Here is a 26,787-nt window from a genome sequence, read left to right as displayed (position 1 = left end):
TCAAGTTGAGTTTAAGTGATAAGAATGACGAATATAAGGTTCAGGAAGGCGACGTTTGACGTCCCAAAAGAGAAGAAGCACTCACAAAGTGGTCAGCCTTCTTATTACAATATAAGCTTTGAATTAGGACTTCTAATCTGGCAGTGGGCTGCTGGGTACACTGGCACGAAGTGGTGAGCACAGCTGAGAAGGTTGGCAGGTGTCCCCTGCCACAGTCCTAGTGAGAGACAGGCTGTCCTTCCGCTAACCCAAGTGCTGTGGAGACCGAGCTGGAAGGGGTGACGTGGGCACCGCACTGGAGAGGCCCTGCAGAGACAAACAGGGACGAGATGCAGGGGGTGGCAGAAAGGGGAGAGAGGGGTCACAGGTCCTGAGCTGAGACCCTGCGAGAACCGCAGGGCCACGCACCGTCACTTCCGATCTGAAAGATGAGCAGATGTCGGGACAGTGAGAAGCTGGCCTGGGTCACGCTTGAACAAGATGAGCTGGATTCAGAGTCATCCTGCCATGTCCCCGACACTGATTGCAAGCCCCTGGGGCTGACCAATCTCAGCCCAAACTGAAGCGTGCAAAGCCCACCTATGTTTCTAGGAGCTTACATCTGACCCAGACCAAAGAAAGCATCCCATTCTCCCAGCCATGGGCACCTCTTCAAGAGGACGTGAGCCCGCAAGCCAGCTCAACGCAACCTCCACAGCTGATTGGAACTCTTGGGAAACAGGCACTCTTTCCACTCAAACCCTTAACTTTTTTTTAGAGAAATAACTCTAGAGCTGGTCCAGACAATCTTGTCATTTGCCTCAAGGGGAGGACAAGAAGGAGGAACTCGAAGCTGAAAGACCAAGTTCTGATGACGCATCTCTGCCGACCCTAGGCTTCATCTGTGCACAAAACCAACTCTGTCCTTGAATGAGCCAGGAAATTCCTTGTTTCACTTAATTAAGTTTGACCTGGTTTGCAGTCAGTTATAAACAAGAGATTTTGATAAACACAATTTGGAGGTAACATGCTGAGCAGTTTTAACTATTGCTTCGCAAGCAATTATACAGCCCATCTTTTCAAAGTCAAGGAAGGTGTTAAGTCAAGGGGAAGACCTGTTCCCCTGACCGCCAGTCAAGACTCTTCATATGGGAAATTCTCAGTAGAAACAACTGTGTTGGGACTGTCTACCCCTTTTAAGTGATCTCAGCAGTCATGCAAACTTCCAGGCCACCTGCTTTCCCTAGATTCTTGTCCTCTCCTCTTCTTGCCCCTGTACGTTAGCTTCTGTTTTCTCTTCGGCCCCTCTAATGGGTGGTCCACAGTCTCCATCTTGGTTTGACTCGATTTTGTACATCAAGTGGACTTTCCAGGTGCCTCAGGGGTAGAGAATGCACCTGCAATGCAGGACACGCGGGTTGCAATGCAGGAGACATGGGATTGATCCCTGGGTTGGGAAGATCCCCTGGAGTAGAAAATGGCAACCCCCTCCAGCATTCTTGCCTGAAGAATCCTGTGGACAGAGGAGCCTGGAGGGCTGCCATCCATGGGGTCACAAAGGGTCGGACGTGACAGAGCACTCAGCGTGGCCGAGGTGTGCCCACCAAGCGGGAGTCCACCTAGCGGGTCCTGCTGCTTCCTCACCCAGGACAGGGCATGAGGCGGGCTCAAAGACCGAGTTAAAATTAACAAGAGCAGACACTCGTCAGGGCACTTACAACATGCCAGGCTAGTGCGTAAAGCAGGGGTTCTCAGTGGGCCTTGGATCAGCATCGCTGCGTCAGCTGGGAACTTGTAGTTCAGTCACCAAATGGTGTCCAGCTCCTTGTGGCCCCATGGACTGCAGCACGCCAGCCTCCCCTGTCCTCCACCATCTCCCAGACTTTGCTCAATCTCACGTGCATTGAGTCGGTGATGCAATCCAAGGGTCTCCTCCTCTGGAGCTTGTCAGAAATTCAAATTATCTGTCTCTACCTAAGAACTACTGAGTCTGACTCTGGGGAAGGGACTCAGCCATCTTGGGGGGTTTAATAATCCTCCCACCCTCTGCCCACGATTCTGACACACACTCAAGCTTGAGAATCACTGGCCTAAAGAGTCATTTAGGTGACCTTTTTCAGCGATTTTCTTGACTCCCAAGGGAGGACAGTTATGCCCGTTTTACAGATGAAGAGACTCATCTTAGTGAGATTAGGACATCTGCTCTTGCTGCTAGTAAGTGGTAGGGCTGGACCCAACCCGGGCCTGGCCCACAGGCCTCTTCCACGCTCGCCGGCAGAGGTGGACGCAGCCCCTCAGCGTCTGTGTCCCTGAGCAGAGCGCCCGGCTCACACTCCAGGGGCAGAAATGCTGCCTCAGATTCACCTCTCCCCTAACCCTAACTCCTAGTGAAACTTAGGACACATTTCTCAACCTCTAGAACTTTCCACTTAAAAAAATAAAAAAGAAAGGCAGCCACAGAACCGAATCCCAGCTGATCCCCAGCTCGGGTCCGCTGAGATCCTAGAGGCGGCTCAGCACGTGGAAGAGTGATCGTCAGCTTGCAACCTCCGCTCTGGAAAATCGCCCACCCCTTCCAAGCCCTCATGTTCTGTGCCCTGCATTTCTTCCCAGTTAATATCGTGTGGTTATAGGTGCCATTTTGCTTGCAGTGATTTATAAGCAATCGCTAATGTTCAGTTGTAATTTCCCATTTCAGATGCGAAAATGGCTCATCACAGTCACCACAAGGGCCTCTCTACAATGATATATAATTTAAAAATTAACACAAGGACAGAGGAGACTCTGCAGTTTTGAACTGGGAACTCAGAGATTCAGAGGTTAAAACTTGATAAGGTGAGCTCAAGGAATTAGATGTATTATTAAAGCAAATGCCTTGGTTCCTGACTTCAGAGATTTTTCCCAGCATCTTTCAGTTCACTTGGACTTGTCAAAGTGCAAGCCCACAGATGGTATCTTTATATTAGGGTATTTTTTCCCCATTGTTAGGAACATTCTCTAATTCCTGACACAGACCTTTCTGATACAAACTATGCTGTTAGAAAGCAAGCAAAGCATTAAAAAAAAAAAAAAAATCAATGCTGAATTGCCAGCAGGGGCCAGAGAGACTAGAATGGCAAGACCGACAAGAGCTTATGGCAATTCTCTAGGGAACACCCGTGGCTGCCTTGACAGTTGTCATTGGCTCTGGGTTGAGACGGATCCAGAAGACTCCGGAAAGTAGAATATGCAGAAGGCCCATTTCCAGGGGGAGGGGACAGTAACAAGGACAGAGGTAGGGAAGGAAAACAGTCAGGAGAAGAGAAAGAGAGTTGGGGCAAGATGCAAAGACTCAATGCTTCTGCATGCGTAACGAACGCTCGAGATACTTTGGTGCTTAATTTGGTTCAACCATTCATGGCCTTTGTGACTGAATTGTCTCCCGGTCTGCTCCAGCATCCAGTGGTTACAATTATGGATTGCAAATTTATTGACATTTGACATCTACATCAGCCTTCCTCTGATCAACAGAACTCTTTGCCGCCAAACTGAATAATTACAGAAGATTTCAGCAGTCACGGGGATGCCAAAAAGGTCATTAAATCATCTCGAAAAAACAATGTGTTCCTCCGTTTCATCTTGCCAGTAAATCTCCCGTCGAAGTCGGGACCACCTAGTGCTGATGCGCCGAGGAGGAGGGGCGCCGCATTACAGAATGGAGAGAGGAATTAGATTAGGATTGAAAAATAGAAAGGCAGGCACAGCAGGGGCCTTTCGTTTGTCTTTCACGATTCCTAGAGAAGCACACAGATAGTGGTTCACTTTTATCAAAATGGATTCATCCTGGCAAACAGGTGGTGATAGCAAGCTTGGGAGCTGAGGGCGGTCTGGGGGAGATAGGGAGGAGCTGCTGCCCCAGGTCCTCGGAGGCCCGCTGGGGGGTCTCACAATGGGAAGCCTGTGGGGTCTGTCCTGAGGCCCTCCGGGTCTTCTTCGCCCGATTCCTTTCTCCTTCCTAAACAAGCACGCCCCTGAGGGCCCAGACGCCCGGCTCTGCCAGCCCCTCTCCAGAGCCCCTGCCCCCTGTTCCCACTGCAGTCAGATCGCTGGTCTCCCCTTCTCTCTGCGTCCCTCTCCTCCTTCCACAGCGAAGCTGGACCATCTTTCTAAAAGAGAAAGTAGATCATGGCACTTGCGGCTGTAACTCCCTCCAGTGACTTTCTGCTGGGCTCAAGGGGGGAAAAACAACCCACAGTTCTGAGGACTTTCTGCAAAGCCCTCCTCGACTTCGCGCCCTGTCGGCGGTGCCCTGACGCACACCCCCACCCCCCAGCTGTCAGTGCCCCCCTTCCTCTGAACAGACCCCCAGCCCCTCTTCCTGTTTCCCACCTGGGACGTGCCGCCTTCAATCTGTCACGTGTCCGGCGCTCCCCAACCTCCTGTCTCATTTCCCCGACCCTCCACCCCAGCTTAAAGCATGTGGCCTGTCCTAGGCCCCCACACTGCCCCGTGTTTCTTGGCGGTCCCTCTGTGCTCAATGTATGTTAGCCATTAGGACTGTTATCTACCTGAGTCTTCTAGGTGAGGGCTTCCCTGGCTGCTCAGATGGTAAAGAATCTGCCTGCAATGCAGGAGACCCAGGTTCCATCCCTGGGTTGAGAAGATCCCCTGGAGAAGGGAATGGTTACCCACTCCAGCATTCTAGCCTGGAAAATTCCCTGGACAGAGGAGCCTGGTGGGCCACAGTCCAGGGGGTCACAGAGTCGGACAGGACTGAGCGACTGACACTTTCACGCACTGATAAAGGTGGAGCCCTGGACTTTGACCTGAGCCAGCTCACCGGACACAGAGCTGACGCCCACCTCTAAGGCCCTGCAGAGCGGGGCTGCTGCTGCTGAACGCATCCTGCACAGACTCCAAAAAGCCGAAGCACTTCAAGGAAGCACACTGCCCTTGAGCACCTGCCTGTCCGCAGCTCACTAGACAGAGCTGACGCATCCAGGCCGAGGCCAACGTCTGAACATCCTCCAGGCTCTGCCTGCTCGGCCGCGTCTCTCCAGCTCATTCCTGGACCAGGCCCCCTTCGCGCTGAGGGATGTGCATTTTCCGGGATGAGCACACTCCCTCTCTTGCAAGGCTTCACTCTCGCTGTTCCTTCTCCCCTCAGGACTCCCCCGCCTGGCAGGTGCCCTCTCCTCGCCCCAGCTCAGCCTGCTCTCCGCTCGTGGCCAGACTCCCCCAGCCCTGGAGCCCACCGGTCCAGCACGCTCCCCGGGGCGACGTCAAGCTCCCGGGAGGCCTCTGTCTCTCCTCTGTGACCGGCAGCTCTGGTCCCTGCCCGGCTCACCAGGCTGCCCTATCCCAGCCCCAGCCACGGCCCCCAGCACATGACGGGCCCTGACTCTTCAGTGACTGTCTCCATCTTGTCTTTCCCTGTTCCCGAGACAGGACTTGTGACTCAGTTCCAGCACATTCTAACTGTCCTGGTTGCTGTTATGATTCCAGCTGTTAGGCACTTTCATGCGTCTTTAATTTTAGGGATGCTGTGTTTTAACATGGATGAAAGATACCCTCTTTAATTCTATGTGCCTGATACTGTACCAGGAGGATTCTTAGTAGGTTTTAAAAGAGGCCAACTTTATAACGGGGTTTCCCATGTGGCTCAGAAGGTAAAGAATCTGCCTGCAATGCAGAAGATGTGGGTTTGATCCTGGGTTGGGAAGATCCCCTGGAGAAGGGAATGGCAACTCACTCCAGTACTCTTGCCTGGGAAATCCCATGGACAAGGAGTCTGGCAGGCTGCAGTCCCTGGGGTCGCAAAGACAGGGTTGGACATGGCTGAGCGGCGGACACTTCCATACGAACCCTTGTGACGTGGTCTCAGGCCGGCCTGCGCGCAGCCGCTTGACAGAAGAAGCTGCTGAGGGCCAGAGAGGCGACGCGACCTGCCCCTGGTCTCTCAGCTGATAAGTGGAAACCTGGTCCCCAGGCCCAGCTCAGCAGTTCAGGGCCCATGTTCCTCCCCGCTGAGCTCTGCCTTGGGCTCCTTCACAGGACTTCTAGACACCAGGAAGCCTCCATCGCCTGAGATTTTGTGACGGTCCTTCCCTCGGCTTCCAAAGTACCCCCCTCCCTTCATCCTCCTGCATTTCTGGGATGACGCGGTCCCACTTGATCTTTGACTTCTAAGCCAGAGCAAAAACACCATCCAGGAGGGGCCCATCTCCATGGTTACTACACACCAGAGGGTCCACAGGCAGGCAGCAAAGGGGGATGTGGAGGCTGCAGCAACGGGGTGGGGGGACCCATAAACAATTAAACACGACAAAATCCGCTGGTGAACAAAAGTTGAATTATTTGACTGTGAAATCGAGTAATGCAGCATTGAAAATACCATAACCTGAAACATCATTTTTTTCCTCCATAGATGAAAAAAGTACCAGATAAAACCAAGCACGTTGAAAGTGCCAATTTTCTGGAGGGCCCGTGTGGTAGGGAGTTGTCGATGTCAAATATTTGAGCTTTCGAGATATTTAAACTTTTTTTTTCTTTTTGCCCATTCATCTTCTCTCCCATACAAATAAGTTACAGACGGGATTCACATCTCACACTTGGGTGTAGCACTGGCAGAATCTAACCCAGGGGATCCCTGAAAGGTGATGGGAGAGTTTTTATCTAAGATGCCAGCTTGAGGGAGATGGTCCTTTGTCCACACCTAACTTCTAGCTCTGCCGCATGCTCGCTGTATGAGGCCACCAATCACTTGCCCTCTCTGAGAGCTGGTTTCCTCCCTTGTAAGCTGGACCCAGTCACCGGCCTTTCTTTAGAGAGCTTAGGGTTAAGATGAATTGAGGTTATGTACACGAAGGGCCTAGCACAATAGCTGTAAGTGCCCCATAAATGTTAATCCTCTGTCGCTACCTATTGACGCCAAGGACAATAGTGAGCGGCAGGCCCCGTTTTTAGCTTTCCTCTTAACCCCACAAATCAGCACCGTCACCATCATCATCAACTCGTCATTTGCACTGAAATGCATGGGAGACCAGGCAGACCTTCCCACCTACGCAGGGCGTAGCCGCTGGGGAGGCTGGGCGGCTGGGAATGGAGATGTTCCAGGGAGCTGGTGGCAGGGAGAGGAAGGGCGAGTCAGAGGGGAAGACATCCCCTCCAGGGCCCCAAACACCGCCCAGTGCTCTCATCTCCCCCTCAAAGCCGCTGTACTTCCATCTATCCTAGCGCGCTCTCCTTATATCTCTAAATCAAATGGCACAATCCACCTCATTCTGATTTAAGCTTTAAGTAAACAAAAGAGGATTTTTTTTTTTTTTTTTAGGTAGATGATCAAGAGAGGAGGGGAACACGAGTCACGCCCTTGTTCAGTGGGCCAGACCCGGTGCTGAGCGCCGCCCGGAATGCACGCTATTCTACCCGATCCCGGACTCAGGCTGAGACGGGAAGGGAGCTGCACTGACCGCTCCGATGCCGGCCAGCCTCCCGGATCAATCCGCAAGTCCATTGTTTTCGCAAGCCTTCAGGGCACCGCTGGAGAATGAGCCCAAGAGAAGGGCCCTCTGTGCCTAAATATATCATACGCTTCCTACCAGTGAAAAGCAAAGAGATAAAGAACATTCCAGATAGAACACCCACCAGCACAGTCTGCAGCGCCCTGGACTCCTGGGCTTGGGAAGTGAGTGTCCTTAACAGCAGGACCAAGTTCTCTAAAACCCGGGCGTGTGATATGCGCCCGGGGCTCGCGGCCTCCCCGTCTCCTGCCAGGTGAGCCTGGATTTAACAGAACACGACACGCAGAGATTTCCCGCAAACTCCTGCTCTTTCGGAGGAAGAGACAGGAAAGGCATCCCAGCACGCCGAACCCTCTTCTTTTTCGGTACCCTTGACGCATTCTATCTCTGTGGCCTCCATGTCTGTTAACAAACTGCCCTGCGATGCTTGCAGGGCGTGGCGGCGAGACCGATTTAAAACCTCTGCATTGCTAAAACTGCACTGTTCTTCATCACGTTGAGTCATTTTTATGTGAAGTGTCAAGCTCCCTAACAAATAACTCCTGCCAGACAAATCAAGTTCCTCGTCTTAGAGCTGCGGCTAAATAGTTTATAGCTTTAATCTGCTCACCGAGGTGTGCAGTCTATGACAGTAATTATAAATGCAAGGAGAAATTATAGCTGAATGCTTTAACTGCATTAGGAGCTGTTTGATGAACAATCATGAGCGCCTGCTCATTTCCAACAATAGAGGGCAAGTTGGTGTCAATGCATTAGAAAGATTTCAGTTCTGCATGGTTTTTTCTCTCATTTACCACGGAATGTCACTTGTCTCCTATAAAGTAGAAAAAAAGCACCACGGAACGCTTTAAACTTGATCGTTAAAAAAAAAAGACAAAGAGAAATGCAGGAGAAAACTGTTTATCGTGATGACTTCTGTTTTTTTTTTTTCTTCTTCTGTTTTTCTTGGCGGCAGGTTCAGTTTCAAATTAGTTCGTTAAAGGTAACTGCTTGTTTACCTACTAGGGGCCTGAAAAAAATCCCACCTCAAGCCATTTTTGAAAAACCTTTACAGAGAAAGACTTCTTTCAATGAAGGGCAAGTTCCAGATCTGCCCGGGCAGAGGCGCCGGTGACGGTGTGTGTGTCCCTATGCTAGCCCTTGGCCCTCTATCTATAGCTACCTAAGCTAATGACACAATTTAGCTCCTTATTTTCCCCTCCTCACTTTTGCAGAAAGACGTTTTTAATTTAGCTGAAGAATTACACAAATGTATTTTAAAGACATAAATCCATATAAAAAATATGAGCTAATTAAAACATTGCACTCCCTGTCGCTCATGGATTTTCAATTTAGCGAAAGAAAAAAGAATTGCATCTGGTTAAATGAAAAGATGATACTGATGGCAGATTGGAGTAAATGAAAAATAATGTTACTCTATATTAAAGCACCAAATTATACCCGTCAGGACACAGCATTCAGAAGTCCAAATGGGGGGGAAAGTGCAACGAAGGCGGGGATGCATCGATGCAAAAGAGGGGTTAAGCCAGAGTGCGTGGAGGAAATGAAACTGTGAACGGAGGGAACGCGCTTGTTTCTTGCTGTGTTAGAAACGCTGAGGTCTCAAGGCTAGCCCTGTTTCAGATTTCACATCTTGCTTCCCCAAAATGAGAGTCAAGATGAGGATTAAAAATAATAGTAATTCTCACAGAGTTATTTTCCCTGGGATTTGGATCATTTCTTGGTGAGATGCTCCACGGTGAATGTATCATTTCTTGACTGAACAAGGAAATTACATGAAAGAGGGTGAGGACATGCGGGTTCTTCCCCAGGTTGGTCCCTAGCCCCTGAAGCTGTGGCACTTGGTTTATGGCTGGAGCCTCCAGAGGCTGAGCAAGCTCTTATCATCCCTGCACACGTATGCCACGCTTCACAGACTTTTTTCTGAGCTGCTGGCTGGATTCCTGGGCTTGGGTCGCACCTGGAAACCATCAAGCGAGATGCAGGAGAAGTGTGATGAGTGCTGGGCCGTCTGGGGCTCGAATCCTACGCTCACTGTGTGTTCTTAAACAAACCACAGACGCCTCTGAGCTTTTGGCAAAATCAGGATGATCTGAGTACCCATGCCCAGCTCACAGAAAGAGGCCAACAGGTCTCAGCCGTCATTGCCGTCATTATCATTAAATAGTAGGGCAGCGTTTCCTTGGGATCCCCAGGTGGCTCGGTGGTAAAGAATTCACCTGCCAAGCAGGAGACACAGTTCGATCCCTGGGTCGGGAAGATCCCCTGGAGGAGGAAATGGCAGCCCACTCCAGTATCCTTGCCTGGAGAGTTCCATGGACAGAGGAGCCTGGTGGGCTACAGTCCGTGGGGTCATAAAGAGTCGGACACGACTTAAGAACTGAACAACACAGCAGCGTTTCCTTGGGGCACCTGCCTAGGTGTTAAGTGGCTCAACCCGGGAATGCGCTGTAAGTTCTGTACACTTTGGGCAAGGCTGAAGAATGTGACAGGGCCCTCGAGCTGTTGCCTGGAACTAACTCTTCTCGTGAACCGACTATGCACCAGGCTTTATGGAAAAGAAATTCATACTTTTACTTGAATCTCATGACTTTCCTCTAGAGGAGAATTCTGTCCACGTTTCGAAGACACAGAAGCGGGGCACGTCTTAGAGATGGTGGGGGAGTTAGGGCTTGAGTGCAGGCCCGCAGGCCTGGACCCTCACTGGTCTGTACCACCATCCCCTCCTCCGCTTCCCGCAGGACCAGCCCCTCCTGTGCGCTCTGTTCAGCGTCTGCCCCAGAGCTGTCTGCACAGGCAGCCACCCATGCAGACTCTTGTCCTAGTCGGTCACCAGCTTAGTCCCTGGGATTAGCACAGTGTTTGGAGTGATGGCTTTCTCGATGGGTGATACTGAGAGAGCGCGGCTCAGAGACGGTGGAGATGTGAGAAATTCATGCGACTCTCTCTGCCTCCATTTCGTCCCCTGTGACGTGGTTGAATCAGTCCCTACCGCATACGACTGCGAGAATCAGGTCGAACAGTGTCCCTGTAGTTGCAGGCTGCCAGCCTGGCACGTTTCATCGGCATGGCTGTTGGTTCCTGTCTACACTGCTTTGCTAATAGAGTCTGGTGCACAGTAAAGGCACAGCCAGTATTTGACGAAAGATGAGAGAGAGGAAGGCAGGCAGGCAGGGAGGAATGGCAGGCGGAAGAAGGAAGAGCAAGGAAGGAGAGACTGTTGTTTATGAGATGAAGGCAAGGTTGGTGCCTGTAATCGCCATGAGGTGCTTGCTGTTGTTTAGTTGCTAAGTCGTGTCCGACTGTTTCTCGACCCCTGGACTGTAGCCCGCCAGGATCCTCTGTCCATGAGATTTCCCAGGCAAGCATACTGAAGTGAGTTGCCATTTCCTTCTCCAGGGGATCTTGCCAACCCAAGATGGAACCCATGCCTCCTGCGTGGGCAAGCAGGTTTTTACCACTGAGCCACAAGAGAAGCCCAGCCATGGGTTAGCCCAGCCCATCTTCTTCTTCCCAGGCTGCCATATAACCCCTGGTGTTAGGGTTGCCAGGTCTAGCAAACAAAAACACAGAATGCCCAGTTACATCTAAACCTCAGATAAGCGATGAACACTTTTTAGTATAAATGGCCCATGTGCTATTTGGGACATGCTTATTCCAAAAACGTATTTGTCATGTACCTGAAACGCTAGTTTAGCTGGACACCCTATATTTTATCTGGGAACCTCACATGCTGTTCACCCTGAACATGGATTTTATCAAATCATCCACAACAAAGGTGGCAGCTTATTGGACTAGAATTCATCCCCTCTATCAATTTCAAGGTTAGGTGTGACGCTAAACTTGTACACTTTTGTGCACTGCGGTAATGACTATAATTTCAAGTCCTTATGCATCTTAGACTCATTGATTTGCTCTTTAATTTCTGATTTTCAAGAGCATGTGGTTTTTAAAGGTATATACAAATATCTACTGAAATCGTCTCAGATTACTTATGTCCTAAATTAGGGATGCACATTAAACATATTCTAATCAATTTCTCATGAAAAGTTGCATTTAATATTTGGCAGAGAATTTTATAGAATTTAAGACATCATTTTTTTTAAAAAAGACCTATCTAAGAAAAGAAATAAAATTCAGGTCAAAATTCCCATCTTGCATAGAACATGAAAGTGAAAGTGAAGTCGCTCAGTCGTGTCCGACTCTTTGTGACCCCGTGGACTGCAGCCCACCAGGCTCCTCTGTCCATGGGATTCTCCAGGCAAGAGTACTGGAGTGGGGTGCCATTTCCTTCTCCAGGGGGTAGAACATAGATACTGTAAAACTCTCAAAATTTCCATAAAACCTTGACCATCTCTCCCAAAATGACATGTCATTTTTGTACAATTCGTGTGATCAGGCATCCTAACTGAAATTAGAGTTCCAGATAGCAGTGATCTCATTTTGTGATCATTTGGAAACACATAAGCATCATTCTGAGCAGTGGGCAAGGATTTGCATGCATGTTGTTGTCAAAGAGGGCCGTGGGGTCAAGGAGGAGCGTCGTTTGCAGCTGACCAGAGCCCCAGAAAGCTGCCTCTGTGCAGGTGTGGGAGCTGTGGGGCAGGCGGGGGCATCCTCAGTGTCGACGTGACCACTGTTTTTTAGCTGCACGCGGCACATACAGTCTGAATGATTCCCGAACACTCAACCTGTTTTTCTGCGATCCGCTGTCAGAATCACAGCACACCAGTGTTTATCTAAGAAGGGAGCTTTGTTTTCATACAATGATAATTCTGTAATATGGTGCTTTGAAGGTCCAAATCAGAAATATTTATTCCGTACGGACGCAGAAGGATGAGACAAGAGCTAGCCTATCCATGTATTTAATAGACTTCTAAGTACCTTTGAGTTGGCCACGACTAAAGAGCATCAGGTCCCTTTGTATCGGTTTCCCCACTTACTGGGCTTTCTTGGCTTCCCTAGAACAGCTGTGTGTGTTTCAGATTTTGACTGAGGCTTTCTGTTTCTCCTTATTCTGTATCTACATATTGTAATGTTTTGACTATGATATTAGTTTAAAAAATGATTACAGACCTAACATGGAAAAGGTGGAAAATTGGTCTTTATTGTAGCACAGATAAACATACCTATTTGTCGTTTTCATCAGGCTTGGACCTACCACTCTGCGACTGGAAACATTTCTCTATGTACGTTCTGTGTGTATCCACCTTTTGTTTTTTCTCTTTTTTGAAGGACCAGGAAAGCATAATAGCAAGTTACATAAAATTTAAAACATTGTATAGCAAATAAACAGGTGTCATGGAACCCCAAGCTCACATGAAGATTCAATAGATGTATTTCAGCTTTTCTTTCAATATAGTGTGAGCTGAACAAACCATGCTTAGAAAGCAAGAGAAGAATCTGCCAGGAACACATTTTAATTATCATGATAAAAACATGCAAATGAAACCCAGGTCATCATGTGGGCCCAGAGAGCCGTCTGCGCGATGGGACGGGTTCCCCTGCCACCAGAGGCTCTTAGACCGTCTCACTGAGGGGATAGTTCCCAGTTTCAACCCCTTGTTTCATTCTGACCGTGCTCGCATTCAGTAAATCCTCCTGTATGATGTGAAGTGAGCCCACATCCACACGCTAGTCACACCCGTCCCCACCTGCAACTCTGCTCCTGCTGGTCGCGTGATGGCTTGGTCTGAAATCTGTTTTAACAAGTGCTCTGACGGTAGGGGGTGGGGAGGGCTTATAGAGTTGACCCTGAGCAGCATGTGTTTGAACCTAAGGAGGCCACCTATAAGTGCAGTTTTTTCAAAAGTACAGGTAAATACTATAGTACTACACAGTCTGGGTTGGTAGAATCCACAGGTGTGGGACCTCGGATACAGGATAGGCAGGAATACGGAGGAACGGTCATGGGGAGGACGACTAGCAGGTACACACGGATTTTCTGCTGTGCAGAGGGTTGATGCCCCTAACCCCTGCGTTATTCAAGGGTCAACTGCATGCCATTATTAGCTATTCATATCTTATCGCATATGTAACTAAAAAGAGTAATCTGTAACCTAGCATGTCATAAACTGGGCTGGCAAGTGCCAGAGTTTTAAGTCAGGTGGGGTCTCATTTTGGGTTGCAGCCCAGAGTGCAGGACAGTTGATATCTGTGTGGGAGTTTCTAGCACATGGGGGCGGTATCATGCCGGAGAGGAGAGGGAAGGAAGGAGAGAAAATACACAAAGGGCGACGAAAATAATTTCCGCCTTGTTTATGCCCAGTATTTGAAAATGGCTGGTGTGACTAGTCTGCCAAGGTATTTGACCTTGGAATCTGTCTGCCTTCCTGAAGGTGACAGAGATCGGCTGGGCCCTGCTGACTCTGCCAGGCATGGAACTTCGACAATACGTGATGCAAATTATCTCGAAGCCGTGGGACCCTCCGTGCACTGGCAAAGAGTGTGCCTTTTGCTTCTTTATGTAAAATAAAGTCTCAAGCCATACGTTGCATCCACCTTTGCTAAAGGTGGGCTCTGATATTAGCTTTAACTTAAGAGCAACCAAAAGACCGGGAAGAAAATAAGCTTCCCCTCGTTTCATCTGAGTGTCCTGCAGAGAAGAGTATTTTCCTCCCATCCGACTACAGGGCACATGCCCTTTCACAGGAAACCGAAGGCACAGGAAATAAACAAATCTGAGGGGGAGGGCAGTGGAAGGTAGCAATTGCTGCAAATAAGCTGCCAAAAGCATTAATTATAACTAATAATGATAAAGCCAGCTTTAACCTATTCATGAGTTGATTAAGAAATCTGTCGAGTGGCTGCCCCCAGGAACTCTACAGCCTTTATTCTCTTGCTCACTATTTCTTTTTTAAAATTTTCATCACTTTATAAGTCATTAGCATGGCTCTAGGAAGGGGAGGTAGGGAAATGGGATAATAAGAGAAGTCGGTGCTTATTAATTACAGTGAGGCAGAGCCTTAACGGGACCTTGAGACTTGGGCCCTGGGTCACTAAGGAGACCATGGATCAAGAAGCAGTAACCTGTGAGCTCCGACTCGCCAAATCCTTTCTGTTCTGCTCCCCAATGCTAAACTGCAGACATTGAGAGAATGGATGGACTTATTTATGTTCTGGTCTATTCCAGTAGGCTACAGTCCTCTCGCGGTAGGGAGAGGTCAGCTGCCTCTAAATAGGACCATCTCCCTTCTAGAAGCGCCTCACACAGTCGCCGGCACAAGCACCTGGGAGCAAACCCATACCTGCGGAGCTATTCTTCATCCACGTCTGTTACAAACTGTGAATGGTGCTCGGGGGACTTGCTGTGCGTTTTGCTTAGGTGGAGTTTTACTGCATGTTTGCTCACAAATGTCCGGCAGCACAACTTACACTTGAATTTAGAGTCTGTGTCCTCTTCGCCAGCTATGCTTTCCGGTGACCGCTGAGCCGACGACACCCGGGAGAGCTCCTGCTCCGCTTTGCCTTGCTGCTCCACGGCCAGGCGGGTCATGTCCTTCATTTGGAAACCCAGGTGGGACTCTAAGTGACTGATGTAGGTAGACGGGGTTCTGAACTGGGAGGCACAGTCACTGCAGTAAAAGATAGGGTGTCCTTTGTCCATGTTTTTTAGGAACTTGGTCCCACCCGTTTTCCTAAGCTGGTACTTGACGTTGGCGAGCCAGTGGCTGATGGTGGTCATCGAGAGTCCCGTAAACTTCGAGATCTGCATCCGCTCTTGGGGGCCCAGGTCGGACAGCAGGTATTTGCCCTCCGAGGTCTGGAAGAGGCTGGAGGCAAACTGAGCCTGCAGGATCAGAAGATGCTGGGGGTTCCAGTTGGACTGCCGGCCTTTCCTCTTATGCAAGGTGGAGACCTCACTGGACAAGTCCTCGAAGCGCCTGACATCCATCTCCAGCTTTACGGGAGGGACCCTGGGGGAGGTGGCGGGCTTCGGGGTGGTGGCCTTGGGGAGGACCTTGACCATGTCGGCGATGTCGGAGAGGGCGTGCTTCTGGGGCGGGGACGTGCAGGACTGAGCTTGCGAGGACTCGGCCTTCTTGCTCTTGGACTTGGTCAGGTCGATGGGCTGATCGTTGTTCTCGAACAGATAGCGTCTGGACACGCTGGCCGGCCTCGTGGAGGGGGGACTCAGGACTGGCTTGTCCATGACGCTGAGGCTCGGCTTGTGAAACATGGACATTGTGCTTGAGCTTGGGCTGGAGCAGGAGGGTGCGCGCAAGGGCTCCGTGGCTTTGCCCAGGTGATTGTTCAGGACAGACTGCAGGGCGCTGAGCGGGTTGATGCCCGGCAGGGCCGCTGCAGGGTTGGTGAGGGTGCAGCCGTTGCTGAGCGGAGACGCCGGCTCCAAAGCCGGGCCTTTCTCTTTCTCACCGCCCTCTCTCATCGGCTTGTCCTCCGCCTGCGGGGGACGCGGCTCAGCCTTTTTGGACTCCGCAGGCGGTTCGCTTTTGGAGAAAGCGTGCCCCTCGCTGTGGCTGAACGAGGACGCCTCCTCGCGGGGACTCTCTTTCTCACACTCCCTCACCGCTTCCTCTTTGTCTGTCGGCTCCTTCTTCACTTGCGTGTAGGGGGCCAGGTGTGCAGGCACGGACACCAGCGGCATCGCTTTCCACTTGGGTGCGATCGGCCTCAGCTTGTTGCTGAGGTTGGGTCGGATCTGCAGGACCTGGGAGCCCATAGGCAAGGAAGGCTTGGTGCCCTCTGAGAGCTGGTAGGCTGCGTGGATGCTGGGATACGCGCTCCAGCTGGGAGCCCCGTTCTGGGCTTTATTGATGGCAGTGGTAACGGTATTTTCCAAAGACTTCAAAATGTCCCCTCCGCCCTTCGAGCCATCTTCCAAGTCCTCCTCCCTCAGATACTGGTACTTTATCGTAGGATCTAGTGGCTTTTGGAGAGGGTCTTCATAGTCCTCGCTTTTCATGACCTTCTCATCCTTGTTGATCTCCTCTGGTTTTTCCTTTTTGCTGTCCTTCAGCTCCGTCGAGGAGGCTGCGCCGTCACAGGCGGAGTTACCTGATGGCTTGGGAGCCAGGGCATCACTGTTTGGGGCATCTGACAACGACTGCATCTTCTCCACGGCCAGTGGGTCCAGCACCAGCTGCTTGCCTTTCTTGGAGGCAGAGCTGGTGACCTTGAGAAAGTGACCGGTGACCATCATGTGGGTGGTGAGCTGCTGCAGAGTGTCGTGGGAGCTCCCACACTCCATGCACTTCAAGATCTGGGACTTGCAGGCCTCGAACTGCCAGGTGTAGCTGGCACCGTTCTGGTAGCCATAGCGGTTGTTGCAAGACAGTTGGAGGCTGGTGTTCTTCTGGGGCGGAAACGAGTCTGCAAACGACCCAGTGGTCGAATCCGGGGAGCACGGCCGATTGACGTCGAAGACGCGTTTCTTGGCGGGAGTGACCATTTTTGATGAAATGGTTGGGACTGGCTCCTTCAAAGGCACTTTTTGGTAATGTTTTGTTTTGATCATGTGGACACTCAAATCCTGGAGGGAATCAAAGGAATCACCGCAAAACATGCACTTCAGGACCTTTTGAGCATCCTCCTTGTCCATATCCTGGAAAGCCCTCTTTCGGGGCTTGGAGTAGCTCGTGGGTCTGAGCTTGTCCTTTTTGCGGTTGTCGTCTTGGTAGTGGCCGGTTTCGTTCATGTGGACGGTCAGCTCGACCAGGGTGTCGTAGGCAGCACTGCACTGCCGGCACCGGAACCTGCTGGCCCCGGTGAAAACAGTCCCGCACATTTTGCTGCTCTGCCGGTACAGCTGGACCGAGCTGAACAGGCTGGGCTTCGACACGGACCTCGAGGGCAAGTTCTGCTGCAGGCTTTTGGACAGAGCGTCTTGGTGCCAATCGAAATCCGTCTTGTTGCCACCGTTTCGGGTGTCACAATTCCGCCTCTCGCTGTTGGACAGCTTGAAGCCGAGGCCCAGGCCCGACCAGTAGGAATCGGACAAGATGTTGGCGTAGACGGCGGTCATCTTATCCATGCAGCTGTGGGCTTCGTTTGGAAGCTTGGGGCGCACGCTGGCTTTCTTATCCGAGGCATCTCGGCCGCACACACTCTTGATGTCTGACACCTGATCGCTGGCATCGCTCAGCAGGGACTCGTTCTCGGCGTCCTGGTTGGACAGGTGGCTTCCTGGAGAGTTCTGGTAGCTGAAGCAGCCCTTTTGCTCGGGGCCCATCTCCAGCTCCTCGTCTGTCCCCGCGTCATTGCTGCCCTGAGGCTGAGCTCCCGAACCACTGTCTTCCTCCTCCTCCTCTTCCTCTTTGATCTCCTCCTCTTCCTTCAGCTGTTCCTCCTGGGCGTAGCCTGTGAGAGGAGAGGAAGAAGACGTGAAATAACAATAGCGGGTGACACAGTCCACCCCCGTTTCCCCACTCAGACCAAGTGCCTCCCACATGGAGTGAACGATTGACGCTTTTATGAACAATGAGCAATGAATAGAGCAAAAAGCCAATGATGCCCTTTGTGCCACCTGATGCCTCCTGAAAGAAAACTGGCATCCGCCGGCGACCCAGCAGATGACTGGCAGGGTCATCCTTTGGACTGTGGTGTTGCAGAAGACTCTTGAGGGTCCCTTGGACAGCAAGGAGATCCAACCAGTCCATCCTAAAGGAAATCCGCCCTGGCTATTCATTGGAAGGACTGATGCTGAAGCTGAAGCTCCAGTACTTTGGCCACCTGATGTGAGGAGCTGACTCATTTGGAAAGCCCCTAGTGCTGGGAAAGATTGAAAGAAGGAGAAGAGGGCGACAGAGGATGAGATGGTCGGATGGCATCACCGACTCGATGGACACGAGTTTGAGTGAACTCCGGGAGACAGTGAGGGACAGAGAAGCCTGGTGGGCTACAGTCCACGGGGTCACAAAGACTTAGTGACTGAACAGCAACAAGCGTTCTTTATAAATGCTTAGAATCCCAACTTAATCATTTCAGTGTTTAAGGGCTATCATTCTAATACTCCTGTAACGGGACAGTCTCTAAATTCACGCGCATGCCTTTCAGGAGAGCTGGACTGAAATTCAAATCCTATCAAAGACGTATCTCTACAAGAGGACATTGGCTCATAAGCAAACTCAGAGGACCCTTGGCATCTTCATGGTAAGGTTCACTGTGACACTTGACCCTGTTGGCATGCAGTCATCTTAGTAAATCATTTTTGAGTGCTCCGAAGTAATTTGGATGCACAGCCATTGTATTTTTGAGAGCCAGTGTCTCTTTGGGTACAACGGCTTCATTTGTAGAGAGTCGCACAGCAGGAAGAGAGATTATGGAGTATCAAATAAAGTCTTCCACTGATAGCTCCAAGATTATGTAAGCTCAGCAAATATGATGATTTTGAAATAATAGCAAATGGTGTTAGAATGGGAGATTTGGGAACTATTCTATTATTCTCAAACAGGTTTATGAAGACCTTTTCAGAGAAGGCTGAAAGTGCCCTCTCGATCTTGTGCCTGTAATATCAAATGCACTGTGATTTGTGGGTCCCCGTCATGAGATGCCAATTATACGTTTGATTTGTGGATGCAAAATGCTATTGGGGATGCATGCTTCCCTTTCTCAGAAAGGATTTAGGACCAGTAATTGCGTAGGGAAAATGAAGGCATGAGAGAGCTGGTGCGAAGGGAATTGATAGGCAAATATCCATCAGGGAGATGAGGAATGTGGCTGTTTATGCCCAGGTCCTCAGTTTCTGCACCTGGCCTTTTCAGAGCCACGTGGATAAAATGCAACCAAAGTTGTACCAAAGCAAGAGACATTTGGTCTTAGGTTTGCACGGGCTGCACGACGTCAATGCAGTCGTTTCCCTGTGAGGTTCCATCTCCCCCCTCAGTGCAGGCGGGCGCTCGGGAGCATTCCCCAGTGCAATGGTTCTATTTCCATTCACCAGTGGTAATACTCAAAAAAGAGGTGATCAAGCACGGGAGGTCTCTCCTGTGAGAAAGGGAGAGAGGAGAGACGGGGCATTATTAGAAGGAAAGTGCCTGCAGTCAGGAGCTCCAAGGGCTCCAAAGACTGAACATGAAGAATATTTTTTTTTTCAGATTTTTATTCATTTATTTTCCAAAATTAGTTTTTTTAAATTGAACTGTAGTTGATTTACAATATTGTGTTAGTTTCTGGAGTGCAGCAAAATGGTTCATTATATGCATTTGTATATATATACACATCTTTTTAGATCATTTCCGTCTCAGGTTATCACAAGATATTGCATATAATTCCCTGTGCTGCACAGTAGGCCCCTGTGGGTCACCTGTTTCACGTGTACGAGTGTGTGCGTGTTAATCCCGCACCTCTCATTTATCCTTTCTCGATTTCCCTTTGGTAACCATAAGTTTGTTTTCTGTGTCTGTGAGTCTCTTTCTGTTTTGTAAATAAGTTCATTTGTATTGGTTTTTAGATTCCACCTATAAAGGATATCATTTACCATCTGTTTTCCTCTGTCTGACTTACTTCACTGGGTATGATAAACCCTGGGTCCATCCATGTGGCTGCAAATGGCCATATTTCATTCTTTTTTATGGCTTACCAGTATTCCATCGTGTGTGTATTCCATGTGTATATAAATGGACCACACTGAAGATGAAGAACATTTGTTGAGTAAATATTCTCTCTAAATACATTCTTTCATTTTTATCAATATCTGTATGAAGTAGGAGATGCAGAAACTGAGGCTCTGAAGTTAAGATTTTCCAAGACCACAAAGTTAGCATTGCAAGGTCATGCCTGAACCCACCCTGTGTGATGGGAGACTCCGCGGTCATCACCACCAGGCTCCACTCTCTTTTCATTAGCAACCTAATGAATAAGGAGACTTTGCAGAGAGCCAAAGGTTAAAGGTGGAGATTTCCTTGAGATGTCTCTGAACAGATAACTGCCTCCGAGGGGAGAGTTCTGGGAATAATGGAGGCTAGAGGCCGTGGTTTTAAGGGTCTACCATGAGACAGAGGAAGTGTGAGCACTCAGCCTCGCCACCGGGTTTGCGGTCCTGCTCATTCGTTTTTGTTGCCATCGGTGTCGTGCTTTCCCTCCCTAACAAGTGGATTTTTCGTTCAACTGGTGTTGCTGGTCTCTAGTTCCATAAACTGATTTGAAGGAAAAAAAGCTCCTCAATCTAGACAATCATTAGTAAGCGGTCACCACCTGCAAGAAAACCCTGTGCTGTGTGTGTGCCGAGTCACTTCAGGCGCGTCCGGCTCCGTGCCACCCCGTGGACTGTGGCCCACCAGGCCCCTCTGCCCGTGGGCTTCTCCAGGCAAGAACACTGCAGTGGGCTGCTGTGCCCTGCTCCGGGGGATCTTCCCGACCCGGGGACTGAGCCCCAGTCTCTTACGTCTCCTGCGTTGGCAAGCAGGTTCTTCACGACTCATAAAGCCCCGAGAAAACTCTAGCTTAGAACAACTGAATGAGAGAGCCCCACCCCATTCGCACTGCATTTTTGTTTTTTCTGCACTAGTTTTTATGTTTGCAAAAACAGTCATAGCATTAAGCTGAAGGAGAAGGTCTATTCACAACATCAATAAATGACTTGTTACAGAGCCAAGCAAAATACTGCAAAGAATCAGGCAAATTTTGCCCATAATGCAGAGTCACTTTTGAAAATTAAAAAGGCTTTACTACTCATACTTTGGGAGGATACAGATTGGCCAGGACTGTTCCAGGTTAAGACATATAGTCACCTCACCTGTGAGTGAAAGGATCACCAATACAAAGCATCTACACCCACACACAGAGCTGGTGAAGACCCCGAGGGGGACAGGAGGGCTGCTGCTCAGTCCTTTCGGTTAATGACTGCCAGGTTTTATTCACCTCTCTATTTTCAGTGCCTAGCCCAAGGCCTGACTAGTCGCTCAGTTGTGTCTGACTCTTTGCGACCCTGTGGACTGTAGCCCACCAGGCTCTTCTGTCCATGGAATTCTCCAGAAGAACACTGAAGGGGGTTGCCCTTCCCTTCTCCAGGGGATTTTCCCAACCCAGGGATCGAACCAGGGTCTCCTGCATTGCAGGCGGATTCTTTACCATCTGAGCCACCAGAGAAGTCTGACACTTAATAGGAAGCTGGGAAATAATTCATATTATGTTGTGTGTGTGCTGAAAAAATACATGCAATCAGGGACAGGCGTTTGCACACACACACACACACCCCACAGACAATCTGCCTGGCCAGTATAGCCACTTTCACACAAGGAGAAAAGGAGTGTGTGCATGTGTGTTTTTTTTTAGGAGTGTTCTTTTTTAATGCTGACATTTGGAAGCTGAGCTTTCCAGCCCAGCTCAACTTCACAGTCTCCTATGTCCTTCTAAATGGATTCCCCAGAAGAAAAGTCGCAGACAGCAAATGCCTCCCCCACAATACAGATAAAATTTTCTGCTTAATTAGGCATTGACATGTTTACTATAACCTTTACAGAAGAGTAACTCGTGCTGAGAGACCCTTTTTGTCTGTTTTCTTCTGCAGAACAGACTCAATCTCATGCACCCGATAAAGTAACACATTGAAAAGCCTCATAAAAAAAAATGCCAAAGCATCTATCAGAGTAAGTGTGTTTGAACAATGGCTAGGGGTTCCAGGGAGTTTTACAAAACACATTTTAATATTATACATTGAAGACTGTTCACTTAAGGGGCTTTGTTTGCCATTGGCAGCTGAGAGGAGAGAGAGGGGAGGCAGGCAGAGTGTGGGTGACTGGGGCGCCTAATGAGTGTCTGTCTCTCTCTCTATTGATGAGATTTGTTTAATAAGATTGCATCACATGTAAATCTTGGTAAAGTGGATTAGTTGACTTTATTCCTGGCAAGTTTATTCCTATGAATACTTATTTAGCTAAGATGATGATCACAATGATACCAAGGCCCAAAGAGAAAGGTGTCCTCTGCAGAGCCTCCTTGTGGATTCTAGGTTGAAGGTCACACTTTCTGGGGCCAACATCTCACTTTCTAACCTAAATGTCTAATTTCATCCCTTATCACCGCCTGACAGTGGCCACTCGAAGCGTCCATGTCGCCAGGACAGCTGATTCCTGAGCACACTCAGTTCCGTGTCTAGAAATTCTCTGGTCCAGAGAACTCTCTTCTGCCCCCTCGGTCACTGCCCTCACTGCTCGGCCACCACCGTTCTTTTGGGTGACTAAATGGGCTTCCTGCGCCCTCTTCTTCCAGGCTATTTTCCAGAGAACTGTTAGAACGGGCTTCCCAGGTGGCGCTGGTGGTAAAGAATCCTCCTGCGATGCAGGGGACCTGGGTCCTTTCCCTGGGTTGGGAAGATCCCCTGGAGAAGGGAAAGGCTACCTACTCCAGTATTCCTGCCTGGAGAATTCCATGGAACGAGGAGCCTGGTGGGCTACAGTCCAGAGAGCCGCACAGAGTCAGACACGATGGAAGCGACTCAACCCGCCCAAGCACGAGACTCAGGAGACGCAGTTTTGATCTCTGGGCCAGGAAGATTCCCCTGGAGGAGGAAATGGCTCCCCACTCAAGTATTCTTGCTGGGGAATCCCATGGACAGAGGAGCCTGGTGGGTGACAGTCCACGGGGTTGCAAAGGAGTCGGACACACTCAATCTCACACACACACACACACACACACACACACACACACACACACACACCTGCTAGAATATTCCTTACTCCTTATTCTGGCTGTTGTAACTCCTGCAAGTCTTTCTGCTGCATTGCACACATATGAATAAATTGTAATAAAATTCAAGCCCTTCGCCTGGAGTCTGAGCCCGTGCAGGCTTCGACGGCTGCCTTTTTGTTTTATCACCCAGTACTCTTGCCCCGCCCTCTGTGCCCACAGGACAACAACCCTCTTGCTCCTTCTTGCATCTGCCAATCTCTCCTCGACTGTGACTCTTTGCAGTGGCAGGTTTCTCTGCTTAGAAAGCTCTTCCTCTATGGAACTTGGTTGCTTTTCATGCCTTAGAATTCAGCTCAAATGGCCCCGTCTGGGAGAGGTCCTCCCTGACCAGTCACCCCTTCTCTGTAATTCTAGAGCATATCAGTCTATTTGCTGAAAGCACCATGGCACTGATCACACTCTGAAACCATCTTGAGGGCTTGCTTAGTGACTGATTGTTTTCTCACTAAATGTAAAGATGGACTATCTGTCTCCTTAAAGACAAAGATCTTGCTTCTCCCCGCACTCACATCATATCCAGGCACTGAAAGATGCCCACAAGTGATCTAAGTGAACGAACAAATAGATAGATCATACAGTGAAAGGGGATTAGTCCGGTCGCAATCCCTGTCTCCACTTCTCAGCAATGCAGTTGGCGCCTGTGATGGGTAAATCTCCCGCCCACCCCGCCTCGTCCAGATCAGATGCGAATTACAGCCATTCTGATCAACTTTCCTCAGTGATGAAACCAGAGAGACCCCACAAATTGTCTTTTCAGAGCATCCCAGCCACCTAAATTCTTGTTGCCAGAAATCCCTGACCTGTGGATTGCAGCTTTTTAAGTATGAAGACTGCAAATAAGCATTAAGACTGCAAAACACCAGAAAATACACTTATCAGGAGCAGATTTTGATTCAAAAAAGAGTCACACAGCTTTCAAAGTATGGGTAGTTTTTGTCATAGAAAAAACTCATTATCTGTTCTATGATATATATGACAAAAATATTAGCCTGGTCTTCTCCCAAATTCTTGATTGAAACAGGGGAGAGATGTCATTAGAAAAAATACAATATTCAAGCTACAAACTTTTTACTCCATCAATAGATGGGTAAAATTTGGGAACAAATCCTTAAATTTTAGACATTTCCTTTTAAATCAAACGTTAAAAAAACAAAAGGGAAACAATTAAAAAAATACCACCTCAGTTGTTCCCAAAACCTGTAGTCAGAATGGTTCAAATAAAATTGTGCAAAATAATTCATCGGTAGCGGGATGTGAGATACCAGACTTTTGCTAGGCATCCATTTTTGTAGTTGCCTTGAAAATCCACAATAGAGTGTTTACAGGAAAAGCACTGACAGTTTTTAAAGCAGCAGACGAGGTGGAAGAGTTATAACCTGAGACGATTATAAAACTCAAGAAGGTTGATTTTTTAAAATGAAACTAGAATTCAACCAAGACCTCATTTAAAAACATACCCCATGGTGACAGGATCGTTTTCACCAACCCACCCCACTAAATGACAGTTTAAAATCACAAGAAGATTCTGCGGTGTGCAGGGCAGACGTAAATGAGGGGATCGCAAGAATTTCTGGCTGTGGACCCAGTCGGTACACGAAATGATGACACGGAGGCAGACTTCCCTGTCACGAGCCTCTAGTGTTCTGGTGACTGTGGTCTAGAAGTCTGTTAATATGTATATTATTATTGGCACTAATTGGCACTCGTGTTGGCAGGCCGAGTGAAAGAGATGGAGGATTTACTGTTCAGGAGGCTGAGCACCTTTCAGTGGGGACTAGGCCCAGAGTGAGGGCTGTGCTGAGTGGCTGGGTCTGCTCTGTGTCCCAGCAGGTGGTCGGCTACCGGGCTACGGGATCCTTGACACCATTTCTGAACAGAGACCTGACTTTACAGAGAATCCAGATATCACAAGGCTCAGCCTCCCTCCCACCCAGCGAAATCTAAGTGCAGGCATATTTCTAAACAGAGACATTTTCAATACAATTTTCATATAGATTTTTATTCCTGCCATGCCACACAGAACTCGTTAACATAAGCATGACTTGTGTGCACAGATTGAGAGAGCAGGGCTGGTTCTTTCCTCCTTCTGAGCATCAGGACTGAACACACAGAGCTCTTTGTTTAAAGGGATATTGAAGATGGAGTGGTTTGATGGCAGGAGGCTTCTCCTGGGCCCAGCAGTGCTTTATAGAGACGGATGGAGAGCTTTCTGAAGGTCATCAAAACAAGAACATCTCTCTTATTATTTCCTGCAGACATTCGGCTAATTGGAATATTTTATATGCCCAATGGATATATATCAGGTGGGGTCTGTATGAGGAAACAGTCCACTTACTTATTGGACTCTTGTGATAGGCACTTTCTAGGGCCATCATCACAGCTTTTTGGACTGTAAAGCTGTTTCCAAATCATGTTCTGTGACTTTCTCCACTTCTTGGTCATCAGCAAAAAAGGACTAAGCTCGTTTAAATCAGAGGAAGTGGATCCTCTGTCATCCTTTTGTGGTTGATCTGTTTACTCATTATATCAAGGAATATTTACTTCACTGCTAACACAAGTAACATGCTTTAGTAAAATTGCTCAGGGACTTCATCACATTGGCTCTCCAATGGCCCAGGAGAGTAGAGAGCTGAGTTACGGGGAGACTTGGCGTAGGCTTGGGGAGGAAAAGGTCATGAGAAGGTCATGCATTACTGGAGGAAGGTAGGTACTTAAATGGGCAGAGTAGACCAGATGGGAGAAAAACGGTCCTGAGTTGCAAAGGTAAATAGCACTGGCACTCAGCTGGACCAACACGGAGGCACTGCGAGTCACTGGACAGTCCACTCCACATTGAAAGAGTACAGCGGCTGCTCAAGGGACAACCACGGGGTCCAGCGTTGCCTGGAATTTTGCTTGCCCAAACCACGTGGAAGAAACCAAATACATGTAGGACCCATCCATTTGCAAGCTCTAAACCAAAGGAATCAGGGGAAGTGAAGAGTTCAAAAACGTGGCACGCTCTTCCGGTACTTTCTGATACCATCTCTTTGACCTTGATTCTCTGTCAATTCCAAATAGAAGTAACCATCCTAAGCCTGCCTACCTCTTAGCATTTTGTTAGGACAAGGGAGGAAATGGAAGAGAAAGTGTATCATAAACCTTTGCTACTCAAAGGGTGGTCCTTGCATGAGCTGCAGCACCACTTGGGAACTCGCTAGAAATGCAGACTCTCAGGCCTATCGAATAAGAATCATTTAACAAGATCCCTGGGGGATCCAGAGGCTCAAGAAACGTTGAGAAGTCTTACTGTAAATTGTGAAACTGTTCATTAGAAGCCAGATAGTTGGCAAGCTACTTCTCTCTGCCTATGTTCCTATGTGTATGTGGGTACTGGTTTTGGAAAGAGAATACTGCTTTGAAAGTTCCAACCCCTTCTTCTTTCTAGGGACCAAAAGATGAAATATCTGTGGCTTAGACAACTGCTTCCAGTAACACAGGGAAAAACCCAGCAAGAAAAAAAAAGAATAAAATTCACTGATTCAAAGACTGATCCGTTAATGAGAAGATAGAATGGCCCACTGGTTGCGGGATGAGGCTGGGCTCAGTTCAGATCTGCCAGTTACTGTTTAAATGTGGTCACAGGAAAGTTACTGAAACTTTCAGAGGCTCAGCT

The 26,787-nt window shown here is 49.0% G+C and overlaps 1 protein-coding gene across 1 annotated transcript in view; it reads right to left on the bottom strand.

Annotated features, from left to right (window-relative positions):
• Positions 1 to 276: 276 nt before the first annotated feature.
• Positions 277 to 26,787, bottom strand: part of TSHZ2 (teashirt zinc finger homeobox 2) — a 303,515-nt gene continuing 277,004 nt past the window's right edge. Inside the window, exons 2-3 of the mRNA XM_052650862.1 lie at positions 14,729 to 17,801; positions 277 to 306 (exon numbers count right to left, since the gene is read on the bottom strand). Coding sequence (XP_052506822.1) covers positions 14,737 to 17,801 — 3,065 coding nt within the window. The 3' untranslated portion in view covers positions 277 to 306; positions 14,729 to 14,736. The remainder of the gene's footprint in view (positions 307 to 14,728; positions 17,802 to 26,787) is intronic.

The sequence above is a fragment of the Budorcas taxicolor genome, chromosome 13 (genome assembly GCF_023091745.1).
Source record: "Budorcas taxicolor isolate Tak-1 chromosome 13, Takin1.1, whole genome shotgun sequence".
Taxonomy (NCBI): Eukaryota; Metazoa; Chordata; class Mammalia; order Artiodactyla; family Bovidae; genus Budorcas; species Budorcas taxicolor.
Note: the sequence above shows the minus strand (reverse complement) of the source record. Positions and strands in the feature narration are given on the sequence as shown.